This window comes from Schistocerca americana, chromosome 5 (assembly GCF_021461395.2).
Source record: "Schistocerca americana isolate TAMUIC-IGC-003095 chromosome 5, iqSchAmer2.1, whole genome shotgun sequence".
NCBI lineage: Eukaryota > Metazoa > Arthropoda > Insecta > Orthoptera > Acrididae > Schistocerca > Schistocerca americana.
The window spans coordinates 651,776,214-651,792,756 of record NC_060123.1 but is presented as its reverse complement, the minus strand read 5'-3'; the positions used below and the strand labels follow the sequence as shown (position 1 = coordinate 651,792,756).

General features: G+C 43.5%; 1 protein-coding gene across 2 annotated transcripts in view; it reads right to left on the bottom strand.

Moving 5' to 3' along the window:
- Nucleotides 1-16,543, bottom strand: part of LOC124615777 — an 86,076-nt gene that overhangs the window by 14,515 nt on the left and 55,018 nt on the right. For both annotated transcript variants that reach the window (XM_047143878.1, XM_047143877.1), the window contains exons 3-4: nucleotides 15,021-15,270; nucleotides 9,856-10,106 (exon numbers count right to left, since the gene is read on the bottom strand). In XM_047143878.1, the coding sequence (XP_046999834.1) occupies nucleotides 9,856-10,106; nucleotides 15,021-15,270 (501 nt within the window). The remainder of the gene's footprint in view (nucleotides 1-9,855; nucleotides 10,107-15,020; nucleotides 15,271-16,543) is intronic.

The window sequence follows — 16,543 nt, the reverse complement described above, 5'->3', positions numbered from 1 at the left end:
TTTATAAGTCTTCTGGTTTTCCAGTCCACTCTCTTTTCCCTCATAATAGTCACCAGCTTGTTCCAAACCACATTGTCAAATGCCTTTTCTAAATCGATGAAGCACATATATAGGTCTCTTCCTTTTTCAATAAACCTTTCTCCCAAGATTCGTAGGAGCCCTATTGCATCTCTGGTGCCCGTATTCCGTCTAAAGCCAAACTGCTCCTCGCCGAGATTCTCCTCTATTACTTTCTCAAGTCTTTTATTAATTATTCTTAACATCACTTTGGTTGCATGTGAAATGAGGCTGATTGTCCTGTGCTCGCTGCATTTCTTGGTTCCTTGTTTTTTCGGTAATGGAATCATTACTGTTGTCAAAAAGTCCTCAGGCCATTCACCACTGTCATATATTTTACTGCACTGTACGTCCCTGAATAGCACTGAGTAATGAAAGGGTGTGTCGTTGAGTCATAGCACGTTCTGTCATTGGACAATGTAAATACAATAAAACAGAGCCAGCTTATGGACAAGTAAAGTAAACAAAACCTGCATCGTGACTTTCTAGTAATCAGGCTCGTCCTCCTTGTTTCCTTGCAGGAAATAAAGTATGTACACGTAAATAAACGTCACAGTACGTGTAAACTTTTACGCATGTTAGTTGTAAATAAGCTGCAAAATGGTAATGCTACACAAAGTGGCAGACAAGTTTACTTCCAAGCTGGCTTCTCCGACCCTAGGTTCCCTAACTCAAATTGTTCACTGGAGCATTCTCTGTGTTCTGTTACATTTTTGCACGCTCTTACGGAAACACCTGGTAGAACGAGAGCGAGGAAACCGATCGTGGACTTGTCTGGAGAATCGTCCTGTGCTACCAGGAAACTGTGCGAAACCGTGGGAACGTACATTAGCATCGACTTGAAGACTGCTCCTACGGAATATGTCGTGACTGTATAAGCACAGTGCCATCTTACTTGGAACAGACTAGCGTGACGTCAGCGGTTATGACGCGATGACTTCCTGCCAAGCTAGACAGTGAACCGGCGATAAACGGAAATGCACAAAGCGGCAGCTATCAGGTGGCGTGACCTTGAAGATACGAGGCTCGCCATTTATCTCTTCACAGAACACCAACAGAGGACGCTACTGATGTGTTGACATTTCTTTTGCTTTAAAATTTGTCAGTGGTTATTGTTAAAACAATGAGAACTCAGAAACTAGTCGAGTAATTTTTTTACAGTTAGCTTTTAACGAAACAGTGTTGCGAAAAATTGATATTTAACCTGAACATTTTCGTGAGACCATCAGTTTGGTTTTAGTAAAGGTGACGGCATCAGACAGCTAGTTTTGGCGCTGCGTTTAATAATAGTGAAAGCAAGACTTAAAAAAAATCAAGAGACCTTCACAGGATGTGTGTAATTACATAAAGTATTCGTCAGTGTAAAATTGTGCAGAATGTTCGAAATTCTCAGAAGAATAGGTCTACGTTATATACAAAGGTGGGTAACTTAACACGAAAGGAGAAACGATTAGGGTAGAAGACTAGAGTACGAAGTGGTCGCATTAACAACGTGTGCAAGAAAGGGATGCAATTCATATCCCCTACTGTTCAATCTGTACATCTAATGAGGAACGATGAAAATAAAAGAGTATTTGAGGAGTTAAAAACCACTCAAAAGCCAAGATCGCATAAAATATTTATTTATTTAAGACAACCGGTTTCAACTGTCTTTGCCGTCATCTTCAGGTTTTAAACATCTTTTTGTTGTAAAATATGTTCATTTCACGCTGAACCTCACGCAATTAATGTCAAGTGCACAAAACTCGACCCATTATAAACGTTTGTCATCGCAAAAATTTTCAAAAAACATGAAACATCTTGTCCAAAAGGCTACGTCCATCTACATATCTCTCAACAAAAAAATGTTTAAGACCTGAAGGTGACAGCAAAGACAGTTGAAACAAGTTGTCTTAAATAAAGAAATATTTTATACGATCTTGGCTTTTGAAGTTTTTACCAATTAAAACAGATCGCCATTCAAGACTCTGAAAATGAGAGAATCCAATATTTGAGGAGTGGGATTAAAATTCAGCTTGAAAGAAAAGACATTGTTGTACTCAGTGGAAGCTAGGAAGAATTACAGGACATCCTGAGTAAAGTGAACAGTCTACTGAGCACAGAAGTAGACGAAAGTGATCAGGAGTTGCAGAAATGAGATCAGTGAGAATCGGGGACTATAAAGTCAATGACGTGAAGAAATGATGCTATCTTCGAAACAAAATAATGTATGACGGACGAAGCAAAGAGGACGCAGAAAGAGGCTGTCACATACAAAGAGGGATCTTCTGGCCGAAATACGTCTACTAGTATCAAATAAGCGCCTTAATATGAGGAAGAAATTTCTGAGAATGTTCGTCTGGAACACGGGATGTACAGAAATGAAACCGGAACTGCGAGGAAACCGGAAAAGAAGAGACTCGAAGCGTCTGGGACGTGGTTCTACAGAATGATGTTGAAAATTGGTTGGACTGGTAAGGAAGCAATGAGGAGGTTCTCCGCAGAATCGGCGAGGAAAGAAACGTACGGAGACCACTGATTAGAGGTAGGGAAAAGAAGGTGAGACATGTGTTGATACATCAGGGAACAACTTCGATGGCACTAGAGGGAACTGTACAGGGTAAAACCTGTACGGGAAGACAAAGACTGGAGTATATCCAACATACAACTGAAGAAGTTGGGTGTAGGCGCTGTTCTGAGATTAACAGATTGGCACAGGAGAGGAAGTGGTGACTGACCGCATAAAACCGGCCAGATGGCTGATGACACAAAAAATACCAGTTGTGTGATGTATTTGCTTTTCTTAACCGTCTGTACAGCGTGACAGCTCTCTCGTGGAGGATACATCCGCGTTCGCGCATACCTCTAAATTAGTGAAGAGCTGGGTAAAACAGGGCACCTGTCTGATAACGCTCAGAACCCCAGCTTCATCCATTTCGGGGAGTTGTTGGTAATCATCATCAGCGGATTCCTTGTACTTTCCCTTCTAGTCTGGTTTAATGTTTCTTCTCAAAGTTTCTCCGTTGTTGGAGCAATAGTTTAAAGAGAAACATTACCTGATAAGAAATAGCTACATAATGAATTCGATTAAACACGACTTTAAGTAACGAAACTTCCTAGCAGATTAAAACTGTGTGCCCGACCGAGACCCGAACTCGGGACCTTTGCCTTTCGCGGGCAAGTGCTCTACCATCTGAGCTACCGAAGCACGACTCACCCCCGGTACTCACAGCTTTACTTCTGCGAGGACCTCGTCCTCTACCTTCCAAACTTTACAGAAGCTCTCCTGCGAACCTTGCAGAACTAGCACTCCTGAAAGAAAGGATATTGCGGAGACATGGCTTAGCCACAGCCTGGGGGATGTTTCCAGAATGAGATTTTCACTCTGCAGCGGAGTGTGCGCTGATATGAAACTTCCTAGCAGATTAAAACTGTGTGCCCGACCGAGACCCGAACTCGGGACCTTTGCCTTTCGCGGGCAAGTGCTCTACCATCTGAGCTACCGAAGCACGACTCACGCCCGGTACTCACAGCTTTACTTCTGCGAGGACCTCGTCCCCTACCTTCCAAACTTTACAGAAGCTCTCCTGCGAACCTTGCAGAACTAGCACTCCTGAAAGAAAGGATATTGCGGAGACATGGCTTAGCCACAGCCTGGGGGATGTTTCCAGAATGAGATTTTCACTCTGCAGCGGAGTGTGCGCTGATATGAAACTTCCTAGCAGATTAAAACTGTGTGCCCGACCGAGACCCGAACTCGGGACCTTTGCCTTTCGCGGGCAAGTGCTCTACCATCTGAGCTACCGAAGCACGACTCACGCCCGGTACTCACAGCTTTACTTCTGCGAGGACCTCGTCCCCTACCTTCCAAACTTTACAGAAGCTCTCCTGCGAACCTTGCAGAACTAGCACTCCTGAAAGAAAGGATATTGCGGAGACATGGCTTAGCCACAGCCTGGGGGATGTTTCCAGAATGAGATTTTCACTCTGCAGCGGAGTGTGCGCTGATATGAAACTTCCTAGCAGATTAAAACTGTGTGCCCGACCGAGACCCGAACTCGGGACCTTTGCCTTTCGCGGGCAAGTGCTCTACCATCTGAGCTACCGAAGCACGACTCACGCCCGGTACTCACAGCTTTACTTCTGCGAGGACCTCGTCCCCTACCTTCCAAACTTTACAGAAGCTCTCCTGCGAACCTTGCAGAACTAGCACTCCTGAAAGAAAGGATATTGCGGAGACATGGCTTAGCCACAGCCTGGGGGATGTTTCCAGAATGAGATTTTCACTCTGCAGCGGAGTGTGCGCTGGACGACTTTAAGTATATTTCAATGTCTATGTGATGAACGTAATGTGAATGTTAACTTTCCAAAGTCACATGTCACATTTGTTCAGTTTGTCACTAGGGGAGGGGGCGGGGGGCGTAGGGGAGGGCAAAACTGGGTAGACGAGGTAAGGCAAAACCGAGCCAACCCCGGATTTAAAAGAAAAGAATAGAACCACAATGCAAAGTACCACAAGACGAGGAAGCATCAGCAGTTGAAATATTTTAAGATGACGCAACTCAAGTCGATGTGCTCCGCCTCTAATTTCCTGAATCTTGTACAACCGAAAACTTTCCTGAACCACAAGATGAATTGATAGCTGTTCCTGGGACCTCAGAAATGACATCGGACAGATTAGTAACAGTTGCTGGAAGTGCGTGATCGTCCTTTCTGTGTACCAAAGGTTCTAAGGTCTCCTCAAAATGTTGACTTGGTAGATAGTGGAAAAAATTAACCAATAGGAAAAGTGACAAAAGAGTAATACTGACTTCCTCTCCAAGCAGATATCATTTGTAAGCTAAAGAAAAATCCTGGAAAGAAAAAGTAGAAAAGAAAACTCTTTATGGTGAAGAATCAAAAGGTCCCAGTCGTAAAGAAGTCGAAGAAGCAGAAAATGATATTTATAAAGACTGGACTGGCTCAAAAAAATTGAAAGAAAAGTTACTTTGACTTCATCAGGTGAAGAAGACGCAGTCGAAAAACACATACGGCTACATTCAGACTCACTGTCGAAGAATGGCTGGAACCATTGTCTGTCTCATCGTGGCTGGCCTCGTGAACAATATTCCGATGCTGAGGAAGAAAGCTACTTCGTCTGCGATTTCTGTTTTTAATAACGTGTGTTTCTGTTCTTTACTACGACCAGATATTGAGAACCTTGTCTATATTAGTGTAATATTTCGAAAATTTGAAGTTTCCTGTAGAAACTAGATTTGTTACTTAAAATACATTTATGACGCTTTTGGTAGTATTTATAAGGATTTATAGGAGAGGCACTGTGCAAGTAATGCAACACATTTCTTTTGTAGGCCATTTGATGTTGAAAACAATGCAGAATTTATTATGGGACATAATGGAATATTCCTGCTTCAGCCTTTATAGTTTCATGAAGCTCCGACAGGTGGCGCCGGTGTATGTAGCCTTCAAAATGCATCACAGATTTTCAGAAGCGACTGCGTAACGTCCGTGGAGATCTGAGAGTGAACTAAAGCACGGTGAGTCGTTGACCAAGGTGTCTTTCACCTTTATAAAGTAGCAAAAACCTGTCAGACCTCCCCTGTGCCGCCCGCTCCACATATTCCAAGGACATTGAAAAACGGCTTTTAGTATGTTCGTCGCCACAAAAACGCAAACGAACTTCTCCATGACACCACAGGGCCTCATATAAGTCTGGGTATCCAAGAAGAGCTCACAAAATTTCACTGGACTGCTCTTCCTCATCCACCCTACAACTTGGATTTCGCACCTTCCGACTTCCATCTGATTCGCCCAATGAGGGATGCACCCCGCGGAAAGCAGTGCGTGAATGATGGGGAGGTTATCGATGTAACAAGATGTTGGCTCCGATGTCGACCAGTAGGGTGGTACCATGCGGACACACAGGACCTCCAAGTAAGGGGGTGCAAGGCCGTCGCATTGAACGGAGACTACGTAGGAAAATAGGGTTTTGTAGCCAAAAGAGGAAATAATATGGAGTATTGGCATACTGGATAAAACCAATCTACTTCCAGAAAAAAATGTGTTGCATTACTTAGTGAACGTCCCTCGTATATGTTTTCATATATTTTTTTCTTGTTTTCAAGTTCCTCCATTTATTTAAGTGGGTATCTCATTTTACCCCGTTGGTGGGGCAAAACCTGGTCTTTTGAATATAATGACGTTAATGCTGAGGTGGTTTATTTTAAGCTAAAACCGCACTAGTATCATGTCGTTTGAGTATATAAGAGATCTGGATAACCTTAATTTGCAAACTTATTGATCACCGAAAACAATTTATTACGTTGTGAGCTGTTGATAAATTTTTATTACGTTTTACCGGTTTCGACAAATTAATTTGTCATCTTCAGAAGCCTACAAAACTAGGGATATAATAAATCAGACCTTGGCTATACAGTAATGTGACGTATAAAACGGCGAGATTTCATCTATGTCAACTTTTGCAGAACATCTCAAAACAACGAAACACATACTTCCTCCTTCACCCTTGTTTAACATGGAAATTTTACGTATAGCTGACATGGGCTACAAAATAAAGGTTTTAGAAGAATTTTAAATATATAAACATGCCCACCTAAATTCAAAAGATTTGTTGAATGATCAACTTGCATTAAAAACAGACACTATTGTGATTGTATATCATCTGTTATAAAATGTGAAAATTAGCCCATTCGTTTTATATGTTAGAAGTATGTGTCATGTTTTCTCAAAGGTGTTATATATAACTTGTTTATATACCTTAGTTATATTTTTACATACGCTTTTATATATATTCCTTGTCGCTAACACAGCAGATACATAGATGTGATTCTGTTACTGTAAACTGTCAACGAGTGTTTAAAATAAACACATACGATATGTACATTTCTGGACATACCATGGCGTTATGCTTCTATGAAGAAAGTACTGACATCTGCTAAATCAATACTAAGTAAGTTTCTGTAATATACTTTTTATACTGCACACAAATTTATAGCCAAGGTTTAAAGAATTCAATATCCGTAATTTTGTAACATTCTGAAGATGACAAATTAATTTGTCGTATCCAGTAAAGCATCACAAAATGTATTTGCAACTACTGATTGAAATAAGATTTCAGAGTTGGCGACATTCATTCAGAGCTACTGATAGCCTTAGGAGAGCCAGTCATGACAAAAATCTTCCATCTAGTCTGCAAGATACATGAGACAGGTGAAATATCCTCAGAATTTAAGAAGAATGTAATAATTCCAATTTTAGAAAAAACAGGTGTTGACAGGTGTGAATATTTTCGAACTGTCAGTTTAATAGGTCATGGCTGCAAAATACTAACACGAATTCCTCACAAAAGAAAGGAAAAATTGGTGGAAGTCGACCTCGTGCTAGATCAGTTTGGATTCGGGTGAAATGTACGAACACACGATTTATCTTAGAAGATAGGTTAAGAAAGGCAAACCTACGTTTATAGAATTTGTAGACTTGGAGAAAGCTTTTCACAAAGTTGACGAGGCTACTCTGAAATTCTGAAGGTAGAAGGGGTAAAATACAGAGAGCGGAAGGTTATTTACAACTTGTGCGCAAAGCAGACGGCAGCTGTAAGAGTCGAGAGGCATGAAAAGGAAGCAGTGATTGAGAAGACAGACAGGGTTATAGCCTCTCCTAATGTTATTCGATCTGTACATTGAGCAAGCAGTAAATGAAACCAAAGAAAAATTTGGAGAAAGAAATAAATGTCAGGGAGAAGAAATAAAAACTTTGAAGTTTGCCGATGACATTATAATTCTCTCAGAGAAAGTAATGGACTTGGAAGAGTAGTTGAACGGAATGGACAGTGTCCTGAATGGTGGGCATAAGATGAAAACAACAAAAGTGAAACAAGGATGATGGGATGAAATTAAATTAAATCAGGTGATGCTGAGGGAATAAATTACGAAAAGAGGCACTTGAAGTAGTAGATGACTCTTGTTATTTGGGGAGCAAACTAACTGATGATGGTCGAAGTTGGGAGAATATAAAAGTAGACTGGCAATGACAAGAAAAGCGTTTCTGAAGAAAAGATTCCCTGATGTCTTTACACACATGTCCTATAATCTTGCCCTTTCTTCTTGTCAGTGTTTTACACATATTCCTTTCCTTGCAAATTGTCTGAAGTATCTCTTCATTCCATATCTTATAAGTCTACATATTTTTCAACATTATTCTGCAGCACCGCATCTCAAGTGCTTCGATTCTCTTCTGTTCCGGTTTTCACACAGTCCATGTTTCACTACCATACAATGTTGTGATCCAAACGTACATTCTCAGAAATGTATGCCTCAAATTAGCACCAGGTATTGATACTAGTAGGTTTCCCTTGCCCAGGAATGCCCTTTTTGCCAGTGCTAGTCTATTTTTTATGTGTTCCTTGCTCTGCCTATCAAGGGCTATTTTACCGCCTAGGTTGCTGAATTCCTTAACTTTGTGTATTTTGTGATCCCTAGTTCTGTTGTTAAGATTTTTGGCATTCTCATTTCTGCTACTTCGTCTTTCATATTTTTTTCAAATGCATCGAATATAGATCTAAGTGTCAGAAACTTGGAAATTTGTGGTAAGTTCCAATGGGACCAATCTGCAGAGGTCATCGGCCCCTAGGCTTACACACTACTTAATCTAACTTAAACTAACTTACGCTAAGGACAACACACACTCCCATGCCCGAGGGAGGACTCGAATCTCCGACGGGGCAAACCGCGCGAACCGTGTCAAGGCACCTAAGACCACGCGGCTACCCCTAGCGGCTAAGTCTTAGAAATCCTTTTCTAAAGGTATATAGGATCCTCTGAACTTCACTGCTGCCTGGGAGCCATCCATGCACAGTTGTATCATCCTATATACTATACGGGTCAGAAAGCTGGACGCTTACACAGAATGAAAGAGAAAAACTGAATATTTTCGAAAGAAAAGTAATGAGAAAAATCTGGGGACCTGTGTTGGAGAATGGCGCATGGAGAATTCGAAAGAAAAATGAAATTTATCAGTTAATGAAGCAACCCACTATCATCCAGAAACTTAAAAGTAGGAGACTGCAATGGGCTGGACATGTGGCCAGAATGGAAAACAACTGAATCACCAAGAAAGCATTTGAAGGAACTCAGGCAACAAGACCATTGGGCCGACCTCGTACAAGGTGGAAAGATGACATAGAGAAGGACACCGCAGCGTTAGGAATTTCCGCAGGGTGGAGAGAGGCTGTGAGAGATAGAAGGCGGTGGAAGCAGGTTCTTGATGCAGCGCGTGGTCTACAGGGCCTGTGATCGCTGAGAAATATATATATATATATATATATATATATATATATATATATATATATATATATATATATATATATGGAGTGTATCTATGTATAGAAGTAAAATATGGACGATAAAAAATTTAGGCAAAAAGAGAATAGAAGGTTTTGAAATATGGTGCCACAGAAGAATACTGAAAATTAGGTGGGTAGATTACAAAAATGATGAGGAATAGAATTGGGGAGGGGGAGGGGGGGGAGAAATTTGTTGCACAACCTGGCTAAAAGAAGGGATCGGTTGGTAGCACATATTCTGAGACATCAGAGGATCACCACTTTCGTATTGAAGGGAATAGCTTGGAGGGAGGGGGGGGGGGGTGTAAAAATCGTAGTGGGAGACCAAGAGGTGAATACAGTAAGCAGATTCAGCGGGTTGTAGGTTGCAGTAGGTGTTCACAGGCTAGAGTAGCATGGAGAGCTGCACCAGCCCAGTGCTCAGACCGGGCAGCAGGTAGCAGCGCGGCTGCGCGCACCTTGGAGCCCAGAGCGGCGTCCCTGGCCAGGAGCACGGCGAGCCCGCGCACGCGGCGCCCGGCGCCCAGGCTGCGGCGCGCCTCCGACGCGGACTTGGCCTCGGGCCGCGGGTGGTCGTGCACGCCCTTGGCCTGGAAGAAGATGGCGTGCTCCGTGTGTCGCCAGAAGTGCGTCACGGGGTAGCCGCAGTGGCCGCGGCACGCCAGGATCTCCAGCCGCCCCGAGCACTGCCGGTTCGGGCACGGCTTGCCTGCGCACAACAAAACGGTCCGCCTCGTCACCGCCCTTCGGTGTTCTGATGCTCAGGCAAAAGCCCCGTTTACGGAGGACTGCGTTCTGCCTGCTTGCTGTAATATAACACAGCGGGACGAAGTAATTGCAGAATACGATACACCCTTTTACAACACTGAAGCGCCAAAGAAACTGGTACAGACATGTGTATTCAAATACAGATATATGTAAACAGCCAGAATACGTCACTGCAGTCCGCAAGGCCTATATAAGACAACAAGTGTGTGTGAAATCTTATGGCACTCAACTGCTAAGGTCATCAGTTCCTAAGCTTACACACTACTTAACCTAAATTATCCTAAGGACAAAGACACACACCCGTGCCCGAGGGAGGACTCGAACCTCCGCCGGGACCAGCCGCACAGTCCATGACTGCAGCGCCCTAGACCGCTCGGCTAATCCGGCGGCAACAAATGTCGGGCGCAATTGTTACATCGGTTACTGCTGCTACAATGGCAGGTTATCGAGATCTGAGTGAGTTTGAACGTGGCGTTATAGTCGGCGCACGAGCGATGGGACAGAGCATCTCCGAGGCAGTGATGAAGCGGCGATCTTCCAGTTCGACCATTTGGTTCAAATGGTTCAAATGGCTCCGAGCACTATGGTACTTAACATCTGAGGTCAGCAGTCCCCTAGAACCTAGAACTACTTAAACCTAACAACCTAAGGACATCACAGACATCCATGCCCGAGGCCGGATTCGAACCTGCGATCGTAGCAGTCGCGCGGTTCCGGACTGAAGGGCCTAGAACTGCTCGGCCACCGCGGCCGGCTCGCGGCATTACTCTATACGATCAAATGTTCTGGCACAAATAATGGTAACATGTCTGGCAAAGTAATAACATGTTTCATTAAAATAATCTTTGATGGTTAAAACTTCTTACGATGTAAATATAAGGCTAAAAGAATGTAAACTATCCAATACTGACTATAATGTCTGTGTTTACGTTTCATTAAGTACGCCATGGCGCCTTTCAGTATTTCTATAATCAATTTCTGCAATTATAATTTAGTTAAAATACTCTGGTCAGTAATAGGTGACCTAGTTCTTATTGTTAGAACTTATATGTACATCAGCTGCTGCGCCCGCCAAACCGGACCACGTCACCAGTTAAACAGTGCAAGTTCAGATCATGGCACACCATAGGACTGTGGCAGTAAGTGTATATAAAAGTTTTTATGTGAATTGAACCGAAAACGTATAAATGTCAATAAATGGAGTATACGAACATATTTCATGCATGTGTGTCTTTATTTGGAATATCAGAAATGCTAAATAATATAACTCATGACTACATTATTCACTATTGACTATTATTAACTATTATTTGCAAAACTGAACATACGAGATAAGTAAATCAAAAAGTACTGTTTGATTCTCCTGACGAAAATAACTGTAATACATGTATCAATAAACTAAGAACACACTGATTATGCAACAAGTGTGCCAAGATACCTGTCTTTTTCTTCCGCCTCTAATGACCTACCCGTCGACAGGACCTCAACGTGTCGTCTTCCTTAGCTCCTTTTCTATTTTAGCTATATGATCCTGGAATCAACTAACCAGTAACCTCTGTCTCACACAAAACCACTCTGCATTCAAAAAGAGACTGAAATTTTATCTACTAACATCAACATATATTTTACCTCTCGCCATATCGCTGCCGGTTTCCTTCAGTCCATCAGTGAACCAGCATCACTGTCACACCGTAAACAATGCACATCTGTTTCTGTTGTCTTCTTGTAGCTCATCCGCTAACCTTAACTTATTACTTCTCGTTCTTTCTGTAACCAGTCAAGTCCTTCTCTACATTTGAATCCTTTTGTGCTGCTGCCACACATTTCGTTCGATGTCAATATACACATTCAGCAAGCAAGTAATGAAGAAATCGCTAAACAAAATTTGAATAAGACTGAAATTTACAGAATTCTGTTTTGTACCTATAATCGAAAAAATTCCTTCCACTTCGGCCGACTAGCGGCTACGCGACTATCTCATTTCCTTCTCGCAGACTCTTTACATTTCGTCCAGTATTTTTTTCAGCTTTTTCTACCATAAGTGTGTATGTGTGTCCTACTTCTGTGTTTTGTTCATGTAAATTTTTCCTAGTTACTTTGGTCCGTCTTGGTTTCTGTTCCGTCAGATACTCGTAGATGTGTTTCGTCAGCTTATTGTCATTCATCCTGTGTAAGCGCCAAAAATATGTATTATGATACTCCTCATCAATACCTTTTAACTGCCAGATTCGTTTGCTTCTTATGGGACCAAATATGTTCTCTCTAATATTTTTAGTCTGTTTAATTTACAATTCAGTGGTTCAAATGGCTCTGAGCACTATGGGACTTAACAGCTGTGGTCATCAGTCCCCTAGAACTTAGAACTACTTAAACCTAACTAACCTAAGGACATCACACACATCCATGCCCGAGGCAGGATTCGAACCTGCGACCGTAGCAGTCGCGCGGTTCCGGACTGCGCACCTAGAACCGCGAGACCATCGCGGCCGGCTACAATTCAGTGGTAGGCATTCACTTGCTTAGAGGCATTCTAGTTTCACTGCCATATTGTAATGCATTACTCTGGCACTTCTTGATATGCACTCTTTATTTTATGTATTTTTAGTTATTCATGACTCCCTTTCCATTTTGCGTTCCTTTGAACTACAGCAAATTTTTCTAGTTCATTACCTTTCCTAGATTCTTCAACGTTTTGGCCTTTTTTACTTGACCAATATCGTGTGTAAAAATGTTGATGCAGTTTTTATATTACTGACAAATTTCCAGAGATTCTTAAATCTATGTCAGCAGTATATAAGTAATAACAATAGATGTAGTAATCACTAGAGTACATTTAGTACATGTGCACAATTGTGATTATATACTCGTCATGTACTACACATATTATTACGATTACTTACGTGTTATTCGCGTTATTATATTATACAGGAGGTGGACAAAAGTATGGACTTACTGCGAGAAGTCCGTGCTCGAAGATAAATGTCAAGCTTTCAGGTTGCAGTGTTGTATTCCGACCACTAGTAGCATCTATGCAGTGTCTCCAATACATTTGAAGTGTCAGTAGTGGTCAGACAGTTTTCTGTGTAGTTGTGAGTACATTATATTGGAGCTCAGTGACTTTGGAAGTGAGCATATTGTTGATGCTGGTAGCTGAGCTTTTCCGTGTTTCAAGAAGCACCGTGTGGAAGATTTATACCTCATACAGTGAAGGCGAAAGACATCATCCTGTAAGTTAGAACGCGGATGACAGTGTGTGTGGAGTGTTCGTGACTGATTGTCATTGAGAAGGATTGTGAGGAAAAATAAGAGGACAACAGTTGCAAAAGTCAGGAAAAAACCGAATGTCGCACTCGTGAACTCTGTCAGCACCAAAACAAAACGGCGGGAGCTCCATAAGCAGGGACGTGCAGGGCGAGCTGGTATTCCAAGGCCGCACAGGGGGGTGCAAATACCCGTAACAGGAGAACGTGGTGCCAAAGTCATAAAACGTGAAAGTTGGAGCAATGAAATATTCTGATTTGGTCGAATGAGTCTTGTTTCCAACTTCTGGCCGAGTTTGCCTTCAAATGGTTCAAATGGCTCTGAGCACTATGGGACTTAACTTCTGAGGTCATCAGTCTCCCAGAACTTAGAACTACTTTAACCTAACTAATCTTAGGTCCATGACCGAGGCAGGATTCGAACCTGCGACCGTAGCGGTCGCGCGATTCCAGACTGTAGCGCCCAGAACCGCTCAGCCACACCGGCCGGCCGAGTTTACGCCTCAAGAGTGAAATGTGGAGTGGGTTCGGCGATGATTTGGACAGCTATGGCTACTCTGCGAGGTGACACTACTGCCAAGGATTTTGTGACGATTTTGGCTGATGAGGTCCATCCCATAGTACAGTGTTTGTTCTTCAATGGCGATACTGCGATCCAAGACAACAGGAACCCTTCTCACACAGTTCGCATAGCCAAGGACTGGTTTTTGGACAACATGGTTGTGGAGACTAGTATGATTAATCAATTATTCAAAAACAGTCTTAAACGCATTTGTTGTTACTATACCGCCAACCGGTTTCAACCCGACGTAGGGGTCATCTTCTGGGCGTTTACACCATTGGTCGAGTGCTGGTGGTGTCACTCCTGTCTACATAACGGCAGGAAACTAGGAGTGACACCACCAGCATTCGACCAATGGTGTAAACGCCCGGAAAATGACCCCTACGTCGGGTTGAAACCTGTTGGCGGCATAATAATAATAAATGCGATATAGACTGTTTTTGAATAATTGAAGGACTGGTTTTGTGAGCATTAGGATGAACTGTCGATCTTCCCTGGCCAGCACAATCACAATATCTAAGTATTATTGAGCTTCTGTGGTCTAATTTGAAGAGAAGGGTGCTCGATCACTAACCACCTCCATCATCGTCAGCTGAACTTGCCACTATTTTGCAAGACGAGTGGTATAAGATCTCGCTTGAAAACGGTACAGGATCTGTATCTACCCATTCCGAGTCTACTAGATGCTGTTTTGGATGTCAACGCTTTTCCTACACCGTATTAGGCTTGGTAATGCGCTGTGTTTTTGGTGTTCCCGTATCTTTGTCCACCCCCCTGTATTCTGCTTATAATAACGTTGAACCATTGATGATGTCTGGTTAGATGCAGGAAAGGCCCTGAAGACCCTTAATCTGTAGTTCAAATGACTGTATAAACAAATAAATTAGGAACATTTCCAACTAAAACTTGAAGTTGGTACGTATAACTTCCAAGCAATGTTAACCCTATTTTCTTAGTCTAGACCCATAGTGGTGTTCCAAGAGAAGCACTTGTGCACACGCCAGCGCTGCCTCCACAGTGCGCTGTCGCCTACCTTGCTGCTTCTTGCGCGCCTTGTCGCAGATGGCGGGCCGCAGGTGCACCTTGTCGCCGTGCGGCAGCACGCAGCGCAGCGAGCAGACGAGCACGCCCAGGCAGGACTTCTTGAGGATGTGCACGTTGTGGTTGTTGGTGTTGCGCATGGCCCAGCCGGACGCGTGCCGCTTGGCCTCCTCGCTGGACGCCGGGTACACCAGCCGGCAGTGGCCGTCCGCCCACTCCTGCCACCGGTCGAACTCGCTCACCTGCCGGGCACACAGCACAGTCCAGCCTCACTTCTCGAGCACAAAAATCCAATACTTATCCTAATTTTCTGCGCAGCGTGGTTCACCTTACACTGTCTCTTCCCAGCTTGCATTCCGACGAATTATATACACTACTGGCCATTAAAATTGCTACACCAAGAAGAAATGCAGATGATAAACGGGTATCCATTAGACAAATATATTATACTAGAACTGACATGTGACTACATTTTCACGCAATTTGGGTGCACAGATCCTGAGAAATCAGTACCCAGAACAACCACCTCTGGCCTAGATACGCCTGGACATTGAGTCAAACGGAGCTTGGACGGCGTGTACAGGTACAGCTGCCCAAGCAGCTTCAACACGATACCACAGTTCACCAAGAGTAGTGACTGGCGTATTGTGACGAGCCAGTTGCTCGGACACCATTGACCAGACGTTTTCAATTGCTGGCCAGGGCAGCAGTCGAACATTTTCGGTATCCAGAAAGGCCAGTACAGGAACTGCAACATGCGGTCGTGCATTATCCTACTGAAATGTACGGTTTCGCAGGGATCGAACGAATGGTAGAGCCACGGGTCGTAACACATCTGAAATGCAACGTCCACTGTTCAAAGTGCCGTCAATACGAACAAGAGGTGACCGAGACGTGTGCCCAATGGCACCCCATACCATCACGCCGGATGATACGCCAGTATGGCGATGACGAATACACGCTTCCAATATTCGTTCACCGCGATGTCGCCAAACACGGATGCGACCGTCGTGATGCTGTAAACAGAACCTGGATTCATCCGAAAAAATGACGTTTTGCCATTCGTGCAAAAAAATGGTTCAAATGGCTCTGAGCACTATGGGACTCAACTGCTGTGGTCATCAGTCATCTCGACTGCCAGTGATACGAGGCCGTTGGGATGCAGCACGGCGTTCCGTATTACCCTCCTGAACCCACCGATTCCATATTCTGCTAACAGTCATTGGATCTCGACCAAAGTGAGCAGCAATGTCGCGATACGATAAACCGCAATCGCGATAGGTTACAATCCGACCTTTATCAAAGTCGGAAACGTCATAGTACGCATTTCTTCCCCTTACACGAGGCATCACAACAACGTTTCTCCAGGCAATGCCGGTCAACTGCTGTTTGTGTATGAGAAATCGGTTGGAAACCTGCGACCGTAGCAGCAGCGCGGCTCCGGACTGGAGCGCCTAGAACCGCACGACCACCGCGACCGGCTGCCATTCGTGCACCCAGGTTCGTCGTTGAGTA